Source organism: Topomyia yanbarensis, chromosome 2 (genome assembly GCF_030247195.1).
Source record: "Topomyia yanbarensis strain Yona2022 chromosome 2, ASM3024719v1, whole genome shotgun sequence".
Taxonomy (NCBI): Eukaryota; Metazoa; Arthropoda; class Insecta; order Diptera; family Culicidae; genus Topomyia; species Topomyia yanbarensis.
The window spans coordinates 211,003,132-211,028,247 of NC_080671.1; the positions used below are offsets into that span (position 1 = coordinate 211,003,132).

General features: G+C 34.5%; 1 protein-coding gene across 5 annotated transcripts in view; it reads left to right on the top strand.

The window, feature by feature from the left end:
• The window catches only part of LOC131682828 (heterogeneous nuclear ribonucleoprotein U-like), a 324,249-nt gene that overhangs the window by 204,332 nt on the left and 94,801 nt on the right, over positions 1–25,116 (top strand). Inside the window, exon 12 of one of the 5 annotated variants that reach the window (XM_058964600.1) lies at positions 24,393–24,440. The exons of the other annotated variants lie outside the window; for them this stretch is intronic. Coding sequence (XP_058820583.1) covers positions 24,393–24,425 — 33 coding nt within the window. The 3' untranslated portion in view covers positions 24,426–24,440. Of the gene's footprint in view, positions 1–24,392; positions 24,441–25,116 lie in introns of those variants that run through there. 5 annotated transcript variants of the gene reach the window in all.

Sequence of the window (25,116 nt, forward strand, 5' to 3'; positions counted from 1 at the left end):
CTTGTCTTTGTCTTGTCTTTGTCTTGTCTTTGTCTTGTCTTTGTCTTGTCTTTGTCTTGTCTTTGTCTTGTCTTTGTCTTGTCTTTGTCTTGTCTTTGTCTTGTCTTTGTCTTGTCTTTGTCTTGTCTTTGTCTTGTCTTTGTCTTGTCTTTGTCTTGTCTTTGTCTTGTCTTTGTCTTGTCTTTGTCTTGTCTTTGTCTTGTCTTTGTCTTGTCTTTGTCTTGTCTTTGTCTTGTCTTTGTCTTGTCTTTGTCTTGTCTTTGTCTTGTCTTTGTCTTGTCTTTGTCTTGTCTTTGTCTTGTCTTTGTCTTGTCTTTGTCTTGTCTTTGTCTTGTCTTTGTCTTGTCTTTGTCTTGTCTTTGTCTTGTCTTTGTCTTGTCTTTGTCTTGTCTTTGTCTTGTCTTTGTCTTGTCTTTGTCTTGTCTTTGTCTTGTCTTTGTCTTGTCTTTGTCTTGTCTTTGTCTTGTCTTTGTCTTGTCTTTGTCTTGTCTTTGTCTTGTCTTTGTCTTGTCTTTGTCTTGTCTTTGTCTTGTCTTTGTCTTGTCTTTGTCTTGTCTTTGTCTTGTCTTTGTCTTGTCTTTGTCTTGTCTTTGTCTTGTCTTTGTCTTGTCTTTGTCTTGTCTTTGTCTTGTCTTTGTCTTGTCTTTGTCTTGTCTTTGTCTTGTCTTTGTCTTGTCTTTGTCTTGTCTTTGTCTTGTCTTTGTCTTGTCTTTGTCTTGTCTTTGTCTTGTCTTTGTCTTGTCTTTGTCTTGTCTTTGTCTTGTCTTTGTCTTGTCTTTGTCTTGTCTTTGTCTTGTCTTTGTCTTGTCTTTGTCTTGTCTTTGTCTTGTCTTTGTCTTGTCTTTGTCTTGTCTTTGTCTTGTCTTTGTCTTGTCTTTGTCTTGTCTTTGTCTTGTCTTTGTCTTGTCTTTGTCTTGTCTTTGTCTTGTCTTTGTCTTGTCTTTGTCTTGTCTTTGTCTTGTCTTTGTCTTGTCTTTGTCTTGTCTTTGTCTTGTCTTTGTCTTGTCTTTGTCTTGTCTTTGTCTTGTCTTTGTCTTGTCTTTGTCTTGTCTTTGTCTTGTCTTTGTCTTGTCTTTGTCTTGTCTTTGTCTTGTCTTTGTCTTGTCTTTGTCTTGTCTTTGTCTTGTCTTTGTCTTGTCTTTGTCTTGTCTTTGTCTTGTCTTTGTCTTGTCTTTGTCTTGTCTTTGTCTTGTCTTTGTCTTGTCTTTGTCTTGTCTTTGTCTTGTCTTTGTCTTGTCTTTGTCTTGTCTTTGTCTTGTCTTTGTCTTGTCTTTGTCTTGTCTTTGTCTTGTCTTTGTCTTGTCTTTGTCTTGTCTTTGTCTTGTCTTTGTCTTGTCTTTGTCTTGTCTTTGTCTTGTCTTTGTCTTGTCTTTGTCTTGTCTTTGTCTTGTCTTTGTCTTGTCTTTGTCTTGTCTTTGTCTTGTCTTTGTCTTGTCTTTGTCTTGTCTTTGTCTTGTCTTTGTCTTGTCTTTGTCTTGTCTTTGTCTTGTCTTTGTCTTGTCTTTGTCTTGTCTTTGTCTTGTCTTTGTCTTGTCTTTGTCTTGTCTTTGTCTTGTCTTTGTCTTGTCTTTGTCTTGTCTTTGTCTTGTCTTTGTCTTGTCTTTGTCTTGTCTTTGTCTTGTCTTGTCTTTGTCTTGTCTTTGTCTTGTCTTTGTCTTGTCTTTGTCTTGTCTTTGTCTTTGTCTTTGTCTTGTCTTTGTCTTGTCTTTGTCTTGTCTTAGATTTGTCATGAAAATTTCTTTAAAACACATGCACATGGTGATATATTTCTCACCTTGCAGTACAGGGTAACAGAATCATTCTGCAAGGTTTCATAAACAAAAATATTTCTTTCTATAAAAATCAATTTGATCGTCCTCCCATTTTTTTCCAACCCACCAATTTCCACTGGTGATCATGGAAATTTCTTGAAAACACAAGGCAATAAAATTTTCTTCTTCTGATGGATACAAGATAGGCAAACAAAATCATCCTGCATGGTTTCGTAAACAAAAATATTTCTTTCTATAAAAATCAATTTGATCGTGATCCCATTTTTTTCCAACCCACCAATTTCCACTACTGATCATGGAAATTTCTTGAAAACACATGGCAATAAAATTTTCTTCTTCTGATGGATACAGGATAGGCAAACAAAATCATCCTGCAAGGTTTCGTAAACAAAAGTATTCCTTTCTATAAAAATCAATTTGATCGCTCTCCCATTTTTTCCAACCCACCAATTTCCACTGGTGATCATGGAAATTTCTTGAAAACACAAGGCAATAAAATTTTCATCTTCTGATGGATACAAGATAGGCAAACAAAATCATCCTGCAAGGTTTCGTAAACAAAAATATTTCTTTCTATAAAAATCAATTTGATCGTGCTCCCATTTTTTTCCAACCCACCAATTTCCACTGGTGATCATGGAAATTTCTTGAAAACACAAGGCAATAAAATCTTCTTCTTCTGAGAGATACAAGATAGGCAAACAAAATCATCCTGTAAGGTTTCGTAAACAAAAATATTTCTTTCTATAAAAATCAATTTGATCGTGCTCCCATTTTTTTCCAACCCACCAATTTCCACTGGTGATCATGGAAATTTCTTGAAAACACAAGGCAATAAAGTTTTCTTCTTCTGATGGATACAGGATAGTCAAACAAAATCATCCGGCAAGGTTTCCTAAGCAACAACAATTGTTTCAATAGAAATCAATTTTATTGTCCTCTCAATTTTTCCAACCCACCAATTTCCACTGGTGATCATGGAAATTTCTTGAAAACACAAGGCAATAAAATTTTCTTCTTCTGATGGATACAAGATAGGCAAACAAAATCATCCTGCATGGTTTCGTAAACAAAAATATTTCTTTCTATAAAAATCAATTTGATCGTGATCCCATTTTTTTTCCAACCCACCAATTTCCACTACTGATCATGGAAATTTCTTGAAAACACATGGCAATAAAATTTTCTTCTTCTGATGGATACAGGATAGGCAAACAAAATCATCCTGCAAGGTTTCGTAAACAAAAGTATTCCTTTCTATAAAAATCAATTTGATCGCTCTCCCATTTTTTCCAACCCACCAATTTCCACTGGTGATCATGGAAATTTCTTGAAAACACAAGGCAGTAAAATTTTCATCTTCTGATGGATACAAGATAGGCAAACAAAATCATCCTGCAAGGTTTCGTAAACAAAAATATTTCTTTCTATAAAAATCAATTTGATCGTGCTCCCATTTTTTTCCAACCCACCAATTTCCACTGGTGATCATGGAAATTTCTTGAAAACACAAGGCAATAAAATCTTCTTCTGAGAGATACAAGATAGGCAAACAAAATCATCCTGTAAGGTTTCGTAAACAAAAATATTTCTTTCTATAAAAATCAATTTGATCGTGCTCCCATTTTTTTCCAACCCACCAATTTCCACTGGTGATCATGGAAATTTCTTGAAAACACAAGGCAATAAAGTTTTCTTCTTCTGATGGATACAGGATAGTCAAACAAAATCATCCGGCAAGGTTTCCTAAGCAACAACAATTGTTTCAATAGAAATCAATTTTATTGTCCTCTCAATTTTTCCAACCCACCAATTTCCACTACTGATCATGGAAATTTCTTGAAAACACATGGCAATAAAATTTTCTTCTTCTGATGGATACAGGATAGGCAAACAAAATCATCCTGCATGGTTTCGTAAACAAAAATATTTCTTTCTATAAAAATCAATTTGATCGTGCTCCCATTTTTTTCCAACCCACCAATTTCCACTGGTGATCATGGAAATTTCTTGAAAACACAAGGCAATAAAGTTTTCTTCTTCTGATGGATACAGGATAGTCAAACAAAATCATCCGGCAAGGTTTCCTAAGCAACAACAATTGTTTCAATAGAAATCAATTTTATTGTCCTCTCAATTTTTCCAACCCACCAATTTCCACTACTGATCATGGAAATTTCTTGAAAACACATAACGATACATTTTTAAATTTTTGTTTGATGCCGGATAGTGAAACAGAATCATTCTGTAAGGTTTTCTAAGGAAAAAAAATTCTTACAATAAAAATCAATTTGATAGTCCTCCCAAATTTTTTTGGGATATTGAAATAAAAAAATGTGTGCTCACTAGCGCCGCCTTGAGGGTGATATCCAATTTAATCATTACATCATTAAATAGTCCTTGCCCCAGTAACAATTTAGGCTTTATGGTGGTTTTATAGCCACTCATACAACCTAGATTGCACTTGTAGCGTGCTATAAAACTTCAATTGTGACTTAGATTACAGTAAATGTCATTTTCCTAAATTAATAAACTTTACCTAACATGAATTGGAAGGTTTAGTCTCCCTAGCGCCGCCTGATGGGCGAATTCTGTAATTATCTATTCGCCGTCGGGTACCACTCGACTCGCTGATGAATGTTGCCGAAGACATCACACTTCTAAATAATGTTCTCGAGATTCAGAAATTGAAAAATAATACATGCTCACTAGTGCTGCCTGGTCTATCTATTTTAATTAGTTTTGTCCATAGTCGCGTACCTCTTAACCTTCTCTAATTTTTTTCCGAGAACACCATCTCCTCTAAGTTATTAGACGTTTGTGACATACTAAATTCCACATTGTGCTGAAAGCTGGTATGCTCACGTTAAACTTATTCAATGATAGTTGCGTTTACGAGAGGTTAGATTTATTTACTCTATTGTATAGCACCCCTGGCGCTGCAGTTATCAATTAATTGGATATCTAATTGCTCTCAATTATAGGTCTAAGCAAACACAAAACAACTTTACCAAATAAAGTGTGGTGCTAAATGTTAACTCAGATGAAATAGTCGCAATCCCATAAGATAAGTGATTCCTATTAGGTGGGTACCGCACAATACGAATCCCCGTAGTAGGAATCAGCGTAGTAGGAGACCCGACTGTATCAAAATTCAGTATGTAGACAACCTTGGAGAACTTTTTTATCATTTGTGGAATAATCCATATTGGAAGTTGTAAAACAAAACGATGAAAAATTAATTGCGCAATTCAGAAAAAATATTATTCCACGAAGAGCTCAAAATTAACCAAGTAAGTACATATTTTACTGTCAACAGTGCTACCGCCAGTTGCTGGACGTAGTCCTGGTAGCACAATCTACCTGACCAATATAACTACTAAAGCATTTTCTGTTGATTTGAAAGTGATCGATTTGGATTTCAGATCCTTTGTCAGGGGATCTGCAGGAAGCCATGTGGGTATTTTTAAAACTACGTGACAGATTTGTGTATTCCAACGTTGGAATATTCAAACAAATCCATTCAGTCAATCCTTTAGACGTAATCAGCGAGAATGGTTTTATGGTAGTTCAAACTACGCATATCATTTACAATACACGATTAGTCGTATCTTTTCTATAAATCGTTATAAGTCAATGGAAGTGTACTAAGTAAATTGATTAGAGAGAGCCAAATTAAAGTTTTTCAAAAATTCAACGGAAAAAATGAAATTGATCTAATTATTATTTGCTTATTTCAATGAACTTTAACATTCAATAAAGCGATAAAATATTATCAAGTGATTCATTTTCAATCGTCCTGGTCGGGACTATTGATTGATTCATAAATGAAATACGATACGGCCGTTATAAAATATACTTCCTGAAAAACTCAAATTTTCATGGCGTAATAACGCTATGGAAACAAACAAAAAGTTGTTGCTTTCAGCGTGATTTTCGTGATACTCTCGAATCTCAATAAAACAAAAGAAAAAGAGATATTATCAAAACAAATATATTATTTTGGTTTTTTAATTTTTTTTTAAATCCAAGTATCGGTATGATAATTATTCCATGAGAATCTGAGGAAACGTTGCTAAGATTTCTTGCATTTCTGAAAACACGAAACAACATCTGTGTTCAAAAATGTTTCAAAGCAGTCAAATCCAGTATGAAAATTAATTATAGGGATCCCAAAAATTCGTTCGTTGGTATTTGTGGAATGTCGAAAATATTTGCTTCAACTGTTATAAATTTCATCAGGTTTTCATCAATGCTGTGTGGAAATCTGTTTCTGAAAAATAAAACCAGTCTTACAAAAAATTGTGACATGTGATAATTGATGGAACTTCCAAATAATTTTCAATTTGGCAAGTCTCCATTATTGTTTGGAATAAAGCCAAAGATGTTTTTAAATATGTGTTATCAATTCAACACAAAACCGTTGGTTTCAAACGATCATTAGTTTCAAAATCATCAAATATCAACATGCAAATTCGACATAGAAAATGTTTTTTCCATTATTTGGCGTATACAGATAAAATAGCATCGCGGTTTGTTTCAGTCTCGTAAAATAATAAAATATCATAGATCTCCCAAGAGAATCAAAAATCATCAAGTTTCAATGAAGAAATTTATTTGAAATCATTTTCAACTATTTCTACATTCAGAATTACTCAAAAACAGTTGTGCTAAAAGCTTTCGATATTTCGAGCTTTCGTAGCACGCCATCTGCATCAACCCAAGGATAACTTTTAGTACACTTGTTTTTCTTTTCGTAGCTTTCCACGCTGTTTCGCGTGCGACGGTACACTGCGTATCGCGAGGAAAATTGAAAAACGCTGTTATGAAGTTTTCCAAAACGATTTTTTCTTTGTACCATCAGATTCCTTGGTTTCTAACGAATCCGTACATATGCAACACTTGGGTAGTTTTGTAGGAAATATCGAAGAAACAGCAGGTTAAAAATATTGCTCCACTTTTGCGCACCTAAACATACAAATTTTACTTTAGTTGTGTCTGTGCGGGTGGAAAAACTGCTTCTAGTAAAATGGAAATTTTCAATGAAAAGCGGAAAATATGAAAAATCGGAGAAAATCACGTCCTAGAAAAATTGTTTAGCTATGTGTATTGGAAAAATCAAAATTTTAAACACATGATTGCAAAAACTGTGTGCTTTTTCAACCGGAAAAAGCACACAGTTTTCCGAGTTGGAAAATTTTGAATTTTCCATTTCGGCCAATTCATAGTAAAAACAATTATCTAGGTCGTGATTTTTTTCTTTTTTCCATATTTTGTCATTTTCTTTGAAAATAAAATAAAAAACCGCAAAAAAACACGAAAAATGGCGGATTGCCCGACGGGGGCCTTAAAAGAGTTAAATCATCGTTATCTAGGTTTCCAGTTATTTGCTTAATTCCGGTTCCAATGAAGTTCAATATTCCTCGTTTTCTTCTGTTTCTAGGTAGTAATTCGGCATATATTTCATGGGCATTCTTGTATTTCATGTCCAGTGATTCTACTGTGTCCTGAAATTCATCAATTGATTTCAGCCCGTTTATTATAATGCCAAGCCTTTTAAAAATCGGTTCATACGTGTCAAGGTTGATGACATGAAAGATTTTGTGCTCGCCGATTTGTAAAAAGCCATATCCTATATTCAATGCCAACAAACCTGGGTTGTTGTTTAAATCATGAATTTGCATAAAATTTTGGTTTCCTGAAATTATAAGAAGTTTTGTTAGAATGATTGAGAGTATCAAGGTGTCCATCATGGTGAAATCCTGTAAAGAAATAGAGATGGATTAGTTCAGAATTCTACGCATCTTAGTCTTATGAAGTTTTCTTTCGTCGTCGTCGCGGTAACTCTCTATTTGGTCTTTAGTTACAGTGACTTTTTGAAATTGGGGTTGTTTTTTGCTTTTTACCCCTTGACAATGATTGTAAACTTCCTGTCCCGGTTCTAGGAAAGGTGGTTCCTCACGTTGACGATTACGTTGTTCATTTTGCTGCTTCTGTGTGGCAGTTATTCGGACAACGGTCTCGTCGTACAGTTTGTTCTTAGCCTCCAGCATCTGTTGCATGTCGAGAGGTCTCTCTTCGCCGTCTCGTACAGCATAGAACAGTTCCCTCGGTTTCAATTTTGTTGCTGTATGAACAGTGTTGTTATAGAGGGTGCATGCGATGAGGTACATTTCTTTATTAGTGGGATTTGGAAATTTGTGTTTGTTGCATCTGAAAATTTCACTAATGGTGGAGCGAAAGCGTTCCACAATACCATTAGTTTCACTGCGATTAGTGGGTACAAAGTACTGTTGAATGTTCAGGTCTGCTAGCATTCCTCTAACCTCTATAGATTTGATTGCAGGTTCATTGTCCGATACAGTCAGCTTCGGTGAACCGTAGAGGGAAAAGTATTTTATAAGAGCTTTCCTGACATCGGGAATCGATCTTGACTTAATTGGAATGAGTGTTCCAAACCTTGTCAGTTTGTCGACGGTTGAGAGAAATATGTACGGTTGGGAGATGAAGATATCCACGTGAATTATGTCTAATGGTGTTTTGGGTATGGGAGTTTCGCCATGAATTATCTTATAAGGTTTCCGTTCGTACTTTATTTTGTTACAAATATCGCAAAGTATGATGTATTTCCTGACTTTTCGTTTTACGTTCGGAAAATAATACCGTCTAAGAATCTCCTCTTTATTTTCTTTTATGCCTCTGTGGGCGATTTCATGGGTTTGTTCTATGAGAAGGTCTTGTTCGGGTTCCTCTGTAATTTCGATCAACAGTTTCTGTGAAATTTTAATCCTGAAAGTTTTGCAATGGCTAAAGTAGTTCTTGTATACTACTTGTACGGTCGGTATTAGGCTCTCTGGACACATCAAACCATTATTCCTTATTCTTATCAATACGGGGATGCCAAAAGCTACTATGGTGATCGTTCGGCGAAAGGTCCGGGGAAAGATTTCCTCATAGGCTTCCGAATCACTATTTCCGTATTTTAGAATGATTTTATTAGAGAACATGTTAATTGGAAGTTCAGTACATGCAATGAATTCGGATTGATCAGTATCCGCTGAATGGACTGAACTAGCGTCTGAGTCAGTTTCGTTTATGTTAATCTCAGAGCTTTGGATTCTAGATAAACCATCGTCCACAACATTTTGTCTTCCAGGTCGGTGTTTTATTTCGAAGTCGAATTCCGCTAGCTGGAGTCTCCATTTTACTAGTTTCGAATTGGGGGTTTTCAAGTTAAGGGAGTACGTTAGGGGTTGGTGATCGGTATAGAGCATAAACTTCCTTCCAAATAGATAGGGTCGGAAGTATTTAGTTGCCCATACAATTGCCAGCATCTCTTTTTCGATAGCCGAGTAGTTTTCCTCGGACTTAGTTAATGTTCGTGACGCGAACGCGACTGGTCGGTCCCTGCCAATGGATCCTTGAGAGAGAACCGCACCTAATGCAAAGTTGCTTGCGTCGGTAGTTAAAATAAATGGACGTTCAAAGTCTGAATATTGCAGTATGTCGCTGCTCGTTAGAAGTGTCTTACACAAGTGGTATGTTTTTAGAAACTGCGGAGTGTGCTCAACGTGTTCTCCTTTTCGCAGTTGCGCAGTAAGGGGTTTTGCTATTTTTGCAAAGTCTCGGATGAAGCGTCTATAATAGCCCAAAATTCCAAGAAAACCTTTTAGTTCTTTTTGGTTCTTAGGTATCGGCCAGTTTTGTATTGCTGTTAATTTGTTCGGATTGGGTTTGACTCCTTGGTCTGTAACAACGTGACCTAAGAACTCAACCTCTTTTTTCAAGAATTCGCTCTTATCGAGCTGAATTTTCAAATTTACTTTCTCCAATGCTTTAAATATCTTTTCAAGATTTTCGATGTGTTCTTGTAAAGAAGTCGAAAAAACGATAATGTCGTCCATGTAGACCAGACAACATTTACCTATAAGACGTGATCCATGACGCGCTGAAAGGTAGCAGGCGCGTTTTTAAGTCCGAAGGGCATTCGTAAATATTCATACAATTCTCCTTCTACTGCGAAAGCTGTTTTTTCAACGTCTTTGGGATGAACTTCGATCTGGTGAAAGCCAGATGCTAAGTCCAGTGTAGTGAAGTATTGGCACCTACCGAGCTTGTCCAAAATTTCTGTAATATTGAGCAAGGGGTATTTATCGTCTACATTTTTTTTCGTTTACTTTCCTGTAGTCGACTACTAGGCGCCATTTTTGCTGTCCTGAGGCATCAGCCTTTTTCGGAACAATCCATATTAGAGAAACCCAGGGGAGGTACTAGGCCTTATAATCCCTTGGGTGAGCATGTCGTTAATCTGTCTTTGTTCTTCCTGCTTATGGCAGTAGGGGTACCTGTAACTTTTACTGTACGTAGGAAGCTCATCGGTCGTTCTTATTTCGTGTTTTATTGTGTCAGAGAATGAAAGGTCTGTACCCTCAATGTAGAAAACGTCCGGGTGTCTAGCAATTAAATGTTTAACTTTTGATTTTTCTTTACTATTTAGGTGATCTAAACGAAGAGTATTAATTAACGAATCCACTCTTTGCGTTCCCCCACGGGGAGGTTTAATTTCGTTAAAATTATTCATCTGTACCATGATCTGTTCGGTGTCCACATCCACACAGTCCGGACTTTTGTCGACATTAACAAAAGGAAAAACAGTTTTATTTTCCTCCACTCGGAATATACCGGATGGGATAAAAACGTTGGGTGCAATTTGGAGGTCTTGGTCTAAGTAAAAGTCACCCGCCTCTGCAGTAGTCGGAAAAGTTTTGGTTGTTCATTCATTCTCTAGAAAATTCAATTGACACGTTGTAGGGTATTTACGTTTCATTGGAATAATTTGCTTGTTCACTAATAATTGGTTTGTTGTGGTGTTAATTGTGGCTCCTATTGATCGTAATGACTCATAGCCAATGAGTCCGCCAAAGAACTCGTGAAATTTAAAGACGAAAAATTTTTGTTTTGGAATACCTTTCTGGTAATTGTAGAAGGGGTTCAGAAAGGTGTATACATTAACGATGTGCGTGCCACTAATATTTTTTATCTGGCTGGCAGGGCCAGTCCTACAAAAATGTTTCGGTGCGAGATGCGGAGAGATATATTTTTTATTCGCTCCCGTATCTATCAGCAAACGAATTGTTCCTAGTCGAGTTTGCATCTCGACGTAAGGAAGAAAGTTATTACTTGTTATTCCTCCGGTGGTTGCTCTGCTGCTAATCGAAAATTTAGTTCGTCAATATGATTACTGTCGGGACCGTCTTGTTGCTCATCGATATGGGGGTTATTTTCCATTTCGGGTTGATCGAATATTTCTTCTTCAATTTCTTGGTAGTGAATGGGTGGTGTATTATTTTTGAAATTTTGCTGGGATCTTGGCTCCAGATTGACATTTTGTTGAGGAAAACGAGCATGATGGTTCTGTGGTGGCCTTGAATTATTTGGATAATTTTGGTATTGGGGTCTAGGGTTGTTGTAAGAGTAGGTCGTAGGTCTAGCAGAATTATATTGATTTTGTGTGGGTCCTGTACTATTATTGTGGTACTGAGGTTTTTGTGGATAAGCCGGCCGGGAGTTGGAATGATAATATTGGTTTCTTTGCATGGTGGAGGGATTAGTCATGGGAAATTTTGGTTTAGGAAATTTTTCTTTCCTTCGTTGTGCCGCATTGGATTGATCTAGTGCACTCTGATAGGCTGCCAGCAAATTTGATGGCCTACTAGTGCGCACAAGGGACGAAATTGAGTCATTTAGGCCGACTACGAATGAGGTGGTAACCATGGATTCATATGAATCCATCATTACCTTTGCGCAAGGTCGTAACGAATCATCGAGAGCAATTTTCGCGCTTATGTCTGACAGTAACGTCCGACATTCACGATAGTACTCTTCTAGCTCTAGTGACGATTGTTTTAAGTACGGTATTTTGGACAGAAGCGTGGATAAGTCACGCTTATCTCCGAAAAATTCTTTTAAAGTAGTTTTTATTGCACCCCACTCGGTTGGTGCGTGGTTGGCTACTAGAGCCTCATTTGCTTTCCCTAGAATTTTGTCACGGATGACACCAGTCCATAGTGGAATCACCTCGGAGAGGGTTTCCGCTGATGGCACTGCTCTTTGGGCATATTGGAGTTTTTCGTCCACTGATTCTAGCCAAGTGGCCAATAGTGCCGGATCACCACTATAGGTAGGGATTAGTTTGACTATATCGGGAATCCGATATGGGTCGTACACCGGCGCTTGCGGTGGCAGCGTTAGCGCTAATGGATGTTGCCTTTCACTCTGCTTCCATTGCTCGTGTTAGCATGGGTTGTTTTTTTTATTTGTTTAAAAAAATTTATGCTAGTAACACACTTTCGTGATATTACAGGTTTTCGGTTACCGGTGGTCGGGGCTAGAACCTCTTAATTAGTAGTGATTATTGGTTTTAGAATCGATAGCAATTTGTTTTTTCTAGAAGTGACTACAAAGTTCTTTTAATTTGGGTTATTAAAAAATTTAAAATTACTTGACGTGATGGTGTTCCTCCGTCTGTGGAAGCTCCAGATCTTTGTCGCCGTAATAGCACGAGTCTTCGGTATCCCGCCGAAGATGGAAATGTTCCGGAAATTACACTCGCGACACTAGATCTGCGCTAATTGCGCCAATTAAGAACTGTGGGTTAGGAAATTACTTTTTAAAAAAGATTGAAATGCGTGTTCACTGGTCGAGCGTACAAAATGTTCTATGATGTACAGAGGCCTCGCATGGCTAACAAAAAGTCCCTACTTCGGGAAATACATTCAGTCGCCTTTGTGTGCAGTTTCGGGTGTCTTCAATGCTGACGTTATGTCTCCGGTATACACGTGCGTGGCTCTGGTCATAGTTGTGGTTGCTGCTGATGTTGTTGTTGCTGCTGTAGGACAAAAGCATGGAGTTGGCTCTGGATTGCTTCATGCTTTCGCTTTAGGGTTTCAATTTGGAAACCTGTCCTTGCTGCCTTAACTACTCCCTCCTGAGAAGAAGAATCGTCCCGAAAACATTACTGTATATGCAAAAAGTATCAGTAACGAATTTGGTATATATTCATAACAAACTTGAATGAAGACTGGAAGATTGGAAGATCGGAAGACTGGAAGATTGGAAGACTTGAAGACTGCAGTTCATTTGTTTCTCTCAAAACTGATAAATTTTATGAAACAATTGACAAACTTTTCTAAAATTTATTTTACGTCGGATGGAGCAGCAGCACAATAAAAAATAAGAAAAACTTTGCAAGCTTGTGTAGATTCCAGTCAAAGTATGATTTAAGGTAAGAGAGAGAATGGGCCAAAATCGAAAACGAAAAAAGCAGTTTTTTCCCACACCGAATGTTAGATCTTCATAAAAATCAATCAGCTTATGTAGAATGTTGTTACAGTACTGCTGATTGGTTTTTATGAAGATCTAACACTCGTTGTGGAAAAAAACTGCTTTTTTTCGTTTTAGATTTTTGCCGATTCTCTATCCAACCATAAGCGCAGAATGGCATTTTGTTGCAGCATCCCATGGAGAAGGACCCTGTGATGCTATTGGTGGCACTCTCAAGCGAATGGCAAAAAGAGCCAGTCTTGCTCGCGACTATGGAAATACCATAACAAGTTCCCGAGAGTTATATAACTGGGCAGTTGAACAAACTGATAAAAATATCACAAAATTAATTTTCTGCTACATATTCACTGAAAAGTACAACAAAATGTCAGAAGAACTCTAAGAGCTGTTTAATAAGACCAAATCAATATCTGGAACTCAAAAATTCCACAGCTTTGTGCCTATTCCTGGGGGCAAAGTAGAGACGAAAAAGTATTCTAATTTAGAAGATGAACCAAAAATATTTTCCTTGAATAGAAATAATACAAAATAGCATGAAGATAGTTTTAAGACGACTGTAATATATAAAAAATAGTTATGTAAAATTTAATACATAATGTTGTGGCGGTTATTTCTTTCTCTGATTCTTCCTCAGCACTAAACAAGAAAATAAAAAAGTAATAATGGAATATTTGTTTAACGACATAAACTCTTTTCAATGGGATTCTTGATTAAGGGGTTACATACCTTTTAGTGATAAAAATGTCAAGAAAGTTTGAATTTACGTAAAGGAATAAAGCAATCACTTCATTACATCAAGCATAAGTTTATAAAAATAAATTGATAATGAGTGGAGTTATGGCTTTTTCCCCGAAACCCTTGCGGTGATCACGATTGGAGACCAATAGTTCATTTAAAATCCCAAAACTCAAATAATTCCATTAGTATATGAGTATTCCTTTTTTAGTAAAAAAATTTTCTTTGGGGAAATTGGCTGGTATCGATGTCGATTTTTACTAAAAAAGGAATACTCATATACTAATGAATTTTTTGAGCTCTAAAATTGTATTAAAAATACTTATCCATGAAGCAAAAATTTATGAATAAATAAGGTACGAGAAAAATTAATTACGATCAATTGAAAAAAATTAAGAAAATTGATTGAATAGTTTTTCGGCAATCGTGATCACCGAAAAACCATTTTTAGTAAGACGACATTTCGAGATAATTGAGTTTAAAATTTCAAATTACTACTGCTCTTGGTAGTTGAAGCGCGCTTGGAAGCGCTGTAACTTTCGATCTATTTCTCGGATCTCTATAAAAATTTGGGAAAACATTCTCAGGAATTGTACTTTCAGATAAAGTAATAAAAAAATTCAATTTTATGAAAAATGAAAAAGTATTAACCCCTTAATAAAAATATGCTTAGTTGCTAAATTAGACAATATCTTCTCACAAACTGAGTTTTATTGGATTCTGAGATGATTATGACTTTGATTGGTTTAGTTTTCTATAGCAATACACTGAAGAAAAAAAAATAGTTTGGACAAGGAAAAGTTTTTTCGAATAACTTTTTTTCCTTGAAAGTGCCCAACCTGAATTTTTGACGGTAGGTTGGGAACATAATTATCTATCTTGTAACTAAATTTCATCCAAATCAAAAATGGGTTTTTTTGTAAATCGACTTTAAATTTTTAAAATCGATTTTTTTTTTCAGTGTAGGAGTCAATGAAGAATTTTTTCAATATTTTTATTCGAAAATTTGACTAATTTTGTGAAAACCACTCCTATAACATTTTTTGTAGGATTTGTCATTTTTAGACTATAGCCATTTGAAAAAAATGGTAAAAAAAGGTTTGGCCCTTTTCAAAAGACAGCTTAGATCATTTCTGGAAAAACAAAATATGCAAAGTGGCTTTTTGTGACAAAGTCTTCATGTACAGAAAGTTTCACTAGAATCTGAGAGGGTGCTGCCAACTCTGAATACGATTTGGCGCGAAATTCGTCTATATTGGGCTTGCTTTTGTAGTGGCCACAACCCCGTAAGGAAGCAATATTGATAACGCTATAATTTTGCTTCTACTGCTTCGATCTCTATAACAATTTGGAATAACAATTTTATGAACCTATACTTTGAAATAAAAATATGTTTTTTTTCGATTTTTTACCTACTTCTACATATACAACCCGTGAAGGTTAACACTCGGAATACCAAGGGGGTAAAAAGTTACGCGGACTACCAAGGGGGTCTAAAAAAATGGGAACGCTTATTTGACCGGTCATATCTCAGCCATCACATAATCGATTTTAAATCCGTCTTCACCAATAGAAAGGTATGTCTTTTGTGAACACGTCGAATTAAAAAAAATAAAGAATAGAGTTATCTATCGTAAGTTAGAGCAAAAAGAGTATAACAAAGTCAGTGAGAAAAAAAATGGGAACGCTTCTTTGACTTGCCATATCTTAGCTGTTTGCTCACCAATTTTAATTCTTTCTTCACCATTGGATAGGTAAATCTTTTATAAAAACAGTAAACAAAGAATGATGGAAAACAAATTTGTATATCTACAGTAATTGTAAAAACAGTAATTGAGAGTCAGTACAGACGAAATGAGTTTTTCTGTTCAAACAATCGTATCACGACAGTTTGTCAACCAATTTCAATTTTCCTTACACCAATGCAATCCTTAGAGCTTCTAGACTTGTAATATATGCAATAAATAGTAGATTTTCAAAAATTGCTATACTTTTTCGAGTTTTTAGGAGATAGGATTTTTACAATGTACGTGGCATACGGTTGATTGAAATTCTTTGCGACTTGTTAGTTTTACGGTTTGCAAATTACCTGTTTACTTAATAGTCCTACATATTATACATGGATATTATTATGTCAAAATGTTTGCACAAACGTGGAGAAACACAATATTGTATGTAAGTTACTAAATAATAGAGTGTGTTAGGACGATTCAGTAAATACGAAGAAGTTCAGAATTTTAAAATATTCGTCATATAACTCTAAATTTGAAGCGATGACCTATACATTTTAATACACCAATCGATTGTAATTGATGGCGGCTACAATTTCTGAAAAAACAAATTTTTATATTTTCTCAAAAAATAGCCAAAAGTACGTAGAAGTACAGAAATTTCATTTAGTTGGCAAATAACGTCGAATTCAAAGCAATGGCCTATACCTTTTTATATACCAATCGATTATAATTGTTTTTGGTTACAATTTCTGGAAGAACATTTTTTATATATTCTCAAAAATAGACAAAAGTACGTAGAACTACAGTCATTTCATTTAGTTGACAAATAACTTGAAGTATTCAAAGCTATCACCTATGCAATTTATACACCAATCGATTGTAATTGATTTTGGCTACAATTTCTGAAAGAACACATTTTTTAAAGAACACATTTATATTTTCTCAATAAATAGACAAAATACGTAGAAGTACGGAAATTTGATGTAGTTGGCAAATAAGGTCAAATTCAAAGTGATGGCCTAAATTTTGATATATACCAATCGATTGTAATTGATTTCGGCTACAATTGTTGCAAGATAAACTTTTCATATTTTCCTAAAAAAAACCGACAATAATACGTAGAAGTACAGGAATTTCGTCTGATTGGCACATAACTGCAAATTCAAAGGGATGACCTACACTTTTTTATACACCAACCTATTGTAATTGATAGCGGTTACAATTTCTGAAAAACACATTTTTTTTTCAAAAAATAGCCAAAAGTACGTAGAAGTACGGAAATTTCATTTAGTTGGCTAATAACGTCAAATTCAAAGTGATGAACTATACCTTTTTATATACCAATCGATTATAATTGATTTTGGTTACAATTTCTGGAAGAACGATCTTTATATTTTCCCAAAAAATAGACAAAAGTACGTACAACTACAGTAATTTCATTTAGTTGACAAATAACTTCAAGTATTTAAAGCTATCACCTATGCAATTTATACACCAATCGGTTGTAATTGATTTTGACTACAATTTCTGAAAGAACAAATTTTTATATTTTCTCAAAAAATAGTCTAAAATACGTATAAGCACAGAAATTTCATTTGGTGGGTAAATAACGTCGAATTCTAAGGGATGATTTATACTGTTTTATACACCAATCGATTGTAATTGATGGCGGCTACAATTTGTGAGAAAACAATTTTTATATTTTATCCAAAAATTGACAAAATACAAAACAGTACAGCAATTTCAAATAGTTGGCATATAACTTTGAATTCATGTAACATAATTTGGGAAATGCTGTCTTAATCACTATTCTCATCAGATTTTACTCCCTCCGATTTTTGATCACTGTAGTCATTTCTAAGAGGAAAAAAATCATCGGAATAATACCCTCCATATGGTCGCCGAAGGGTCTTCGGTCTTCAAGAATGAGAAGTATCATATTAACTGGATTGAAAAATTATGCGTTTCATCCAAGACGAAGAGAAACAAAGGTGGGAGCATTTGTCACTTTTAAGTGTATTAGTTTTTTTAGTTGTTAAATTAAACATGGTGTCCGCGACCCTGGAAGTAAACATAACCATCCGGACGAGTATGTTTAAAAAAATTCTGACATCAGGATCGGTACCAAAGCCAATTATGTCATTTGTTTATGTTTTTCTTCTTCATGTTCTCCGATAAAGCAGTTTTATCGAAGGAAAATGATAACCGTACTCATACATAGAAAAATGTGGCCACCTGGCAGTCTTGCGTTTCATAGATGTTAAATTATTCGGTTGTATTTGTGGCATCGCCATTTTTCAGTAGTGTGATTCTGGGTTAAATTTTCAATAGAACCTCATGGCGGGATTTTTTTGTTTATAGAGGTTTTAACTTTAGAATCATTCGTTTCTGTTATCAGGTTAGAAGATTCTATTTTAAAAAGATCTCAAAGCCTATGTACGGGGTGCGGAATCGATTCCAGTTGAGCTACGTACAAGGCATTCGATCCCCATGATTCTTTGCCTACTGTTCGACAATCGTCTTAGGGCGCCAGCGGGTGCTCGTTCAGTGAGCCTGCTGAGATAACAGTATGTCCAGATTTTCCCCTCAAATACACTAAATGAAATTTCTGTACTTCTACGTATTTTTGGCTATTTTTGAGAAAATATAAAAATTTGTTCTTTTAGAAATTGTAGCCAAAATCAATTACAATCGATTGGTGTATAAATTGCATAGGTGATAACTTTGAATACTTCAAGTTATTTGCAAACTAAATGAAATTACTGTAGTTCTACGTACTTTTGTCTATTTTTGAGAATATATAAAAGTTGTTCTTCCAGAAATTGTAACTAAAAACAATTATAATCGATTGGTATATAAAAAGGTATAGGCCATTGCTTTGAATTCGACGTTATTTGCCAACTAAATGAAATTTCTGCACTTCTACGTACTTTTGGCTATTTTTTTGAGAAAATATAAAAATGTGTTTTTTCAGAAATTGTAACCGCCATCAATTTCAATCGATTGGTGTATTAAAATGTATAGGTCATCGCTTCAAATTTAGAGTTATTTGACGAATATTTTAAAATTCTGAACTTCTTCGTATTTACTGAATCGTCCTAACACACTCTATTATTTAGTAACTTACATACAATATTGTGTTTCTCCACGTTTGTGCAAACATTTTGACATAATAATATCCATGTATAATATGTAGGGATATTGAGTAAACAGGTAATTTTCAAACCGTAAAACTAACTTATTGCATATATTACAAGTCTAGAAGCTCTAAGGATTGCATTGGTGTAAGGAAAATTGAAATTGGTTGACAAACGGTCGTGATACGATTGTTTGAACAGAAAAACTCATTTCGTCTGTACTGACTCTCAATTACTGTTTTTTACAATTTCTTCGGTTATACAAATTTGTTTTCCATCATTCTTTGTTCACTGATTTTATAAAAGATTTACCCCAATGGTGAAGAAAGAATTAAAATTGGTGAGCAAACAGCTAAGATATGGCAAGTCAAAGAAGCGTTCCCATTTTTTTCCTCACTGACTTTGTTATACTCTTTTTACTCTAACTTACGGTAGACAACTCTATTTCTTTATTTTTTTGATTCGACGTGTTCACAAAAGACATACCTTTCTATTGGTGAAAACAGATTTAACATCGATTATGTAACGGCTGAAATATGTCCGGTCAAAGTAAGCGTTCCCATTTTTTACCCCCTTGGTATTCCGAGTGTTAATTCGGTAAAAAAGATACATTTTTTTTTAATTTGTTCTAGCGATACAAAAAATGGTAGTACGAATAAATATTTGTTTTACATATTTACGATTTATAAAATTTTTCGTTGCACTTTGAAGCTAAAAACTCAATTTTTGGTAAAAAACGGTTCACTTGCTATTGTAAAAAAAATAAATATTGTTAACGAGGATTATGTTCACCAGTAGAAACTCTTGCAGTTACGGATTCTATTTTACGAAGACTTCGCGCCGTCAAGTGTTTAATATTACGTAGCATAACCCAATGAAAACAGGACATTTTTATATGCCTTAGCGTCACACACAGATAGGGTTGTGGTACCGGTAATACCGGTACCGAAAATCCCGGGAATACCGACCCATTTTTGGTACCGTAATACCGGTACTGAACAAAAGCCAGTACCGGTATTTTCGGTACTATACAATTTTTCATGATAAATATGTTAACTCTGCAGGGGATCTGTTTCAAAATATCGGTCTGAAACGTTTAATTATATTAATTTTCCTTCTAGATAAATCGTTGAGATAACACCTTTGTGTGGGAATGAGGTGGGGCCATCATCATAATAATTCTAGAAGTTAAAGTTTTATTAGCGACATTCCGATTGGTTTCCATTATTCGCTGGGTGGCGCGTAATAAGAGTATGGTCTAAGTCATGTCTGTACACTCAAGTTTTTTTTTACGCGGTTTTTTTTTTCGCGGTATTTTTTTACGCGGTTTTTTTTACGCGGATTTTGAAATTTACGCGGTTTTCATTTACGCGGATTTTGAAATTTACGCGGTTTTCATTTACGCGGATTTTGAAATTTACGCGGTTTTCATTTACGCGGTTTTTGAAATTTACGCGGTTTTCATTTACGCGGATTTTGGAATTTACGCGGTATCCATCAATGATGTTCCCTTTATCGCGGATTCTTAAATTTAAGTGGTCTTCATTTACGCGGATTTTGAAATTTACGCGGTTTTCATTTACGCGGATTTTGAAATTTACGCGGTTTTCATTTACGCGGATTTTGAAATTTACGCGGTTTTCATTTACGCGGATTTTGAAATTTACGCGGTTTTCATTTACGCGGATTTTGAAATTTACGCGGTTTTCATTTACGCGGTTTTCATTTACGCGGCTCGTATCCCCCGCGTAAAAAAAAACCTGAGTGTATTTGGTTTGCTCTTAAACCTTTATCTATAAAAGAGCGAACAGCGTTTAGACTTGGTGAACTGCTTCAAATGGGGCGATTTGTAATTATTGGTGATAGGAAAATTCAGCAAAACTCCATAGTTTACAGGAAAGCAAGGCGCCTTGATATGCATTAGAGAATAGTGGGCAAACGACATAAAGGTCGGAACCAATTTTCAGAAAAGCAAGAGAGGAAATGCGATTAACCCGCTCGGATTTACTGCCATTCTCGCTTTGATTTACTGTTGTTAATAGGGTTTCATACATTTACCATCTGTTCAAATCGACGAAAGTCACACCACTTAGCAGTTATTGATTTCAAAGTGGCCTAGATTTCGAAATAAAAGAAGGTGCCCTATATGAAAAATATCTTCTGTGAAATAAGTCTTGCCATTCCGAGGCAATTAAAAACAATAAACATGTTTTTTGATCAGCACAAATCATTCATCTGAGAATAAGATCATCAGTTTGAGCATTCAATTTCAGTTTGAAGCTTTTTTCGAATATTTTAAAAAAATATTCGAGTATCGGTACTTTACCGGTACTGAGGGCTTCAGTACCGTAGTACCGGTTCTCGCTAAAAAGGGTCGGTACTGCGAACCCTAGTCACAGAGGAAGAATTTTGAATAAAACTGTTCTCCGTTGGAAAGCGCTTGATTATATTATCTACTTTGCCGAATACTTTATTCCGTCAAATGTTTCCACTCACGAGATATGACCCAATATCAAAGGTATAGGAACAAACATTCTCACGCACTCTAGTGCGTGGAAGAATTCTAGATTAATATAGGCTCCGTCGGGAAGCCCTGGATCTTATGATTAACTTTATCGAAGCGTCCACCCCGCTAAGTGTTTCCGATCATAAGATATGACCCAATATATAAGGTAAGTATAGGTCATTTGCATACTTCCTAGCACCACCTGGCGGGATAATTCTGCATTAACTTGTTCTTCATAGGAAAGCCCTTGATTCAGTTTACCGAAGATACAACCCTTCCAAATGGTCAGCATTTCGTGCTATTAAAAGTTGAAATTCATGTAGTTATATACCTCAAGCATATCGTGCGTTCATCATATCGCTTTTTTACTTTCAACAGAGCCACCCCAACTACATCCCATGACACCCTCAACTTTGCGCGCTTATAACTTTGTAAGTTTTTGTTGGATGGACTTGCACTCTTCATGAGTCGATTTGTTGTTACAAGAGGATTCTTCTTTTTTCTCACGAAAAACATTGATAAATTACAGCGCCACCTATATCTGAAAATGTGAAACTGATGCGTTTCTTCATTAATTTGGTCAATTTTTCCCATACAAACTTTGAGGCATTTGCGGAACCACTTCCAGTGTACCAAATGAGCTGAAATTTTCAGGGAAGCTTATTAGCCACCCAAACTATCATATTCGGGTGCAAGGTTTTGATTTCGAGATTTAAGGTATTTTGGGCCAGGCTAGTGCTCAACTTGCCCCACATGGCGATATTGCCTCACTTTCCCCTAATTATTATTTTACATGTTTTATATCTTTTACCAGACAAACGGGTCACTGAACTGTTGAGGGAATTTCGGCTTATAACAGAACGCACTGTTTGAAGGTTCAATAAACTTATGCCGCTCGAGTCCAGCTGAGCGGTATTTATTCGAGATTACCTTATTAGTATTTGTTTACATTTCGTCTCTGCTGGATGCAGTATATAAGAAAACTGCCGACGAGGTTTAGCATTAGCTAAGCCCTTTCATGAACACAACAATTCTTCCTCTTTTAGATTTGAATGCATCCTTTGATGCTATGCTTTTAAGCTAACCCTATTTTTGTTTAAATACTTGATTGTGTCCTTAGACACTCTAATTATTTAAATTGCCTGACTGCGCCTTGTAACGCTTCATTATTTTATTGATTTGATTGCGTCCTCTAAATATATATATATATATATATATATATATATATATATATATATATATATATATATATATATATATATATATATATATATATATATATATATATATATATATATATATATATATATATATATATATATATATATATATATATATATATATATATATATATATATATATATATATATATATATATATATATATATATATATATATATATATATATATATATATATATATATATATATATATATATATATATATATATATATATATATATATATATATATATATATATATATATATATATATATATATATATATATATATATATATATATATATATATATATATATATATATATATATATAATATTATATATATATATATATATATATATATATATATATATATATATATATATATATATATATATATATATATATATATATATATATATATATATATATATATATATATATATATATATATATATATAATATATATATATATATATATATATATATATATATATATAATATATATATATATATATATATATATATATATATATATATATATAATATATATATATATATATATATATATATATATATATATATATATATATATATATATATATATATATATATATATATATATATATATATATATATATATATATATATATATATATATATATATATATATATATATATATATATATATATATATATATATATATATATATATATGCGAAGTGTGAAGTGATCAAGGCACGTGTAATCGACCTTCACGGATTTGAACCAAATTTGGAGGAATTGTTCATCCAGGGCCAATATATAAAAACCCAAATTTTTGTAACAATTGAACCACCCTTCGGGTCATGGGAGCACCCCCCGTTTTGGCAAATTGCCAACACTCTTGATTTTCTTTTGATCATATCTCCGGTTCTATTTACTTTAGCCGTAAACCTTTGACCATATAGGAATTTATGAAATTTTTTAATAGTGCTCACTAAAGCCAATGCTTCTAAGTACAAAATGGGATGAAAACGCTGTGCCTTATTCAACGAAAGCGAAGTAAAGCTAATTGGTCCATAACCTGACACATCTGAAACAATTACAATTGGCTTTTTAGGATCATGATATTCTAAAATGTTTGCATCCAATAAAGCCTCCTTGCTATCAACAAAAGCTTCGTCACATTTGCTGTTCCATTCAAATTTTACATCTTTCTTGATCATTTGATACAAACAAAACAGTTTAGAGGACAGATGTGGAACAAATTTACCATAATAATTAACGAGTCCTAAATATGCCTTCAATTACGTTACATTATTAGGGGTAGATGCTTTACTTATTGTTAAAACTTTTTCAGGACTTGGAAGCAACCCTTTATCAGTTATAACATGGCCTAAATAAGGTAAACTTGACACAAAAAATGAACACTTCTTCCAATTAACCTTGATGTTAGCTTTGGTCAAACGTTCCAAAACCATGTCAAGTTTCCTACGACAATCTTCCATATTAACTCCTGCAATCATAACATCGTCTAAATAAACACAAACATTCTCTAAACCTGCCAAAACCTGCTCCATTATCTGTTGAAAAATAGCCGCACTAGAAGATGTACCTTGAGGTAAACGGTTGTATGTAAACAGACCCTTTATGGTATTAATTACCATAAATTTCCTAGATTTCTTGGACAAAGCTAACTGTGTATAAGCACCTTCTAGATCGAACGAACAAAATACCTAACAACCAGATAATTTAGCGAACAGGTCCTGCGCAACAGGAAGGGGTTACGTATTGGGGTTGGGTATGGTTACTGATTGTAGAGTTTCCATAAACAGATAATCAGCTTGTTTATGGAAACTACAATCAGTAATCATCCTAATCTCCTGATTCTTCTTCATTACCACAATTACAGAGGAGGCCCACTCACTAGTCTTGATTGGTGTTATAACTTTTTCTCTTTCTAGCATCTCCAAATGCTCTATAACTTTTTCCTGTAGTCTATACGGAAGGTCGTAAGCCCTTCTAAACACTGGAGAATCTTCTTTCAACACCAAATCAGCCTCATACCCAACAATTGGAGAAGAAAAATCTTTATGGAAAACCGCTCCTTGATTCCTAAAATCGTTTTATCATTTGCATTGCTAATAACCATATTGTTGACCATAGAAGGATTTGCGAAAGCTTTCCTCCAACCAACATAAAAAACATCCAACCAGCTACGCCATAACAAAGGTAAAAAGTCATTTTTGCTGTCTAAAACAATCAACTCTACACGTTTGTAAATACCATTTAGAACAACATCCACCGTAACTTTTCCTAAAATTGATAGCTCAGCCCCATTAACAACAACCAATTTCTTTCCGCATTTTTCTATCGGGAAATCAAAAAAATTATTGTATAACCGTTTCCCTACGAGAGTGATTGATGATCCACAATCCACCTCCATTGATCGGACCCTGAATTAATAAGTGAACTAAACACGGATCATTTAATTTTGTTTTGCTGGAAACCATCATACAAGTAAATTCACCTGAATTATCCGAAGAATCGTCTAAGGCTGGCTTCAATCTGTTGAACAGTTGCTCTAAATTAGAACCGGAGCTGGAACTTGACTACTGCTCATTCGCAAATTTCACAGTTGGTTTCCGTTGGCTGTTGATGTACCTAAAGCATTTTTTCAAAACATGG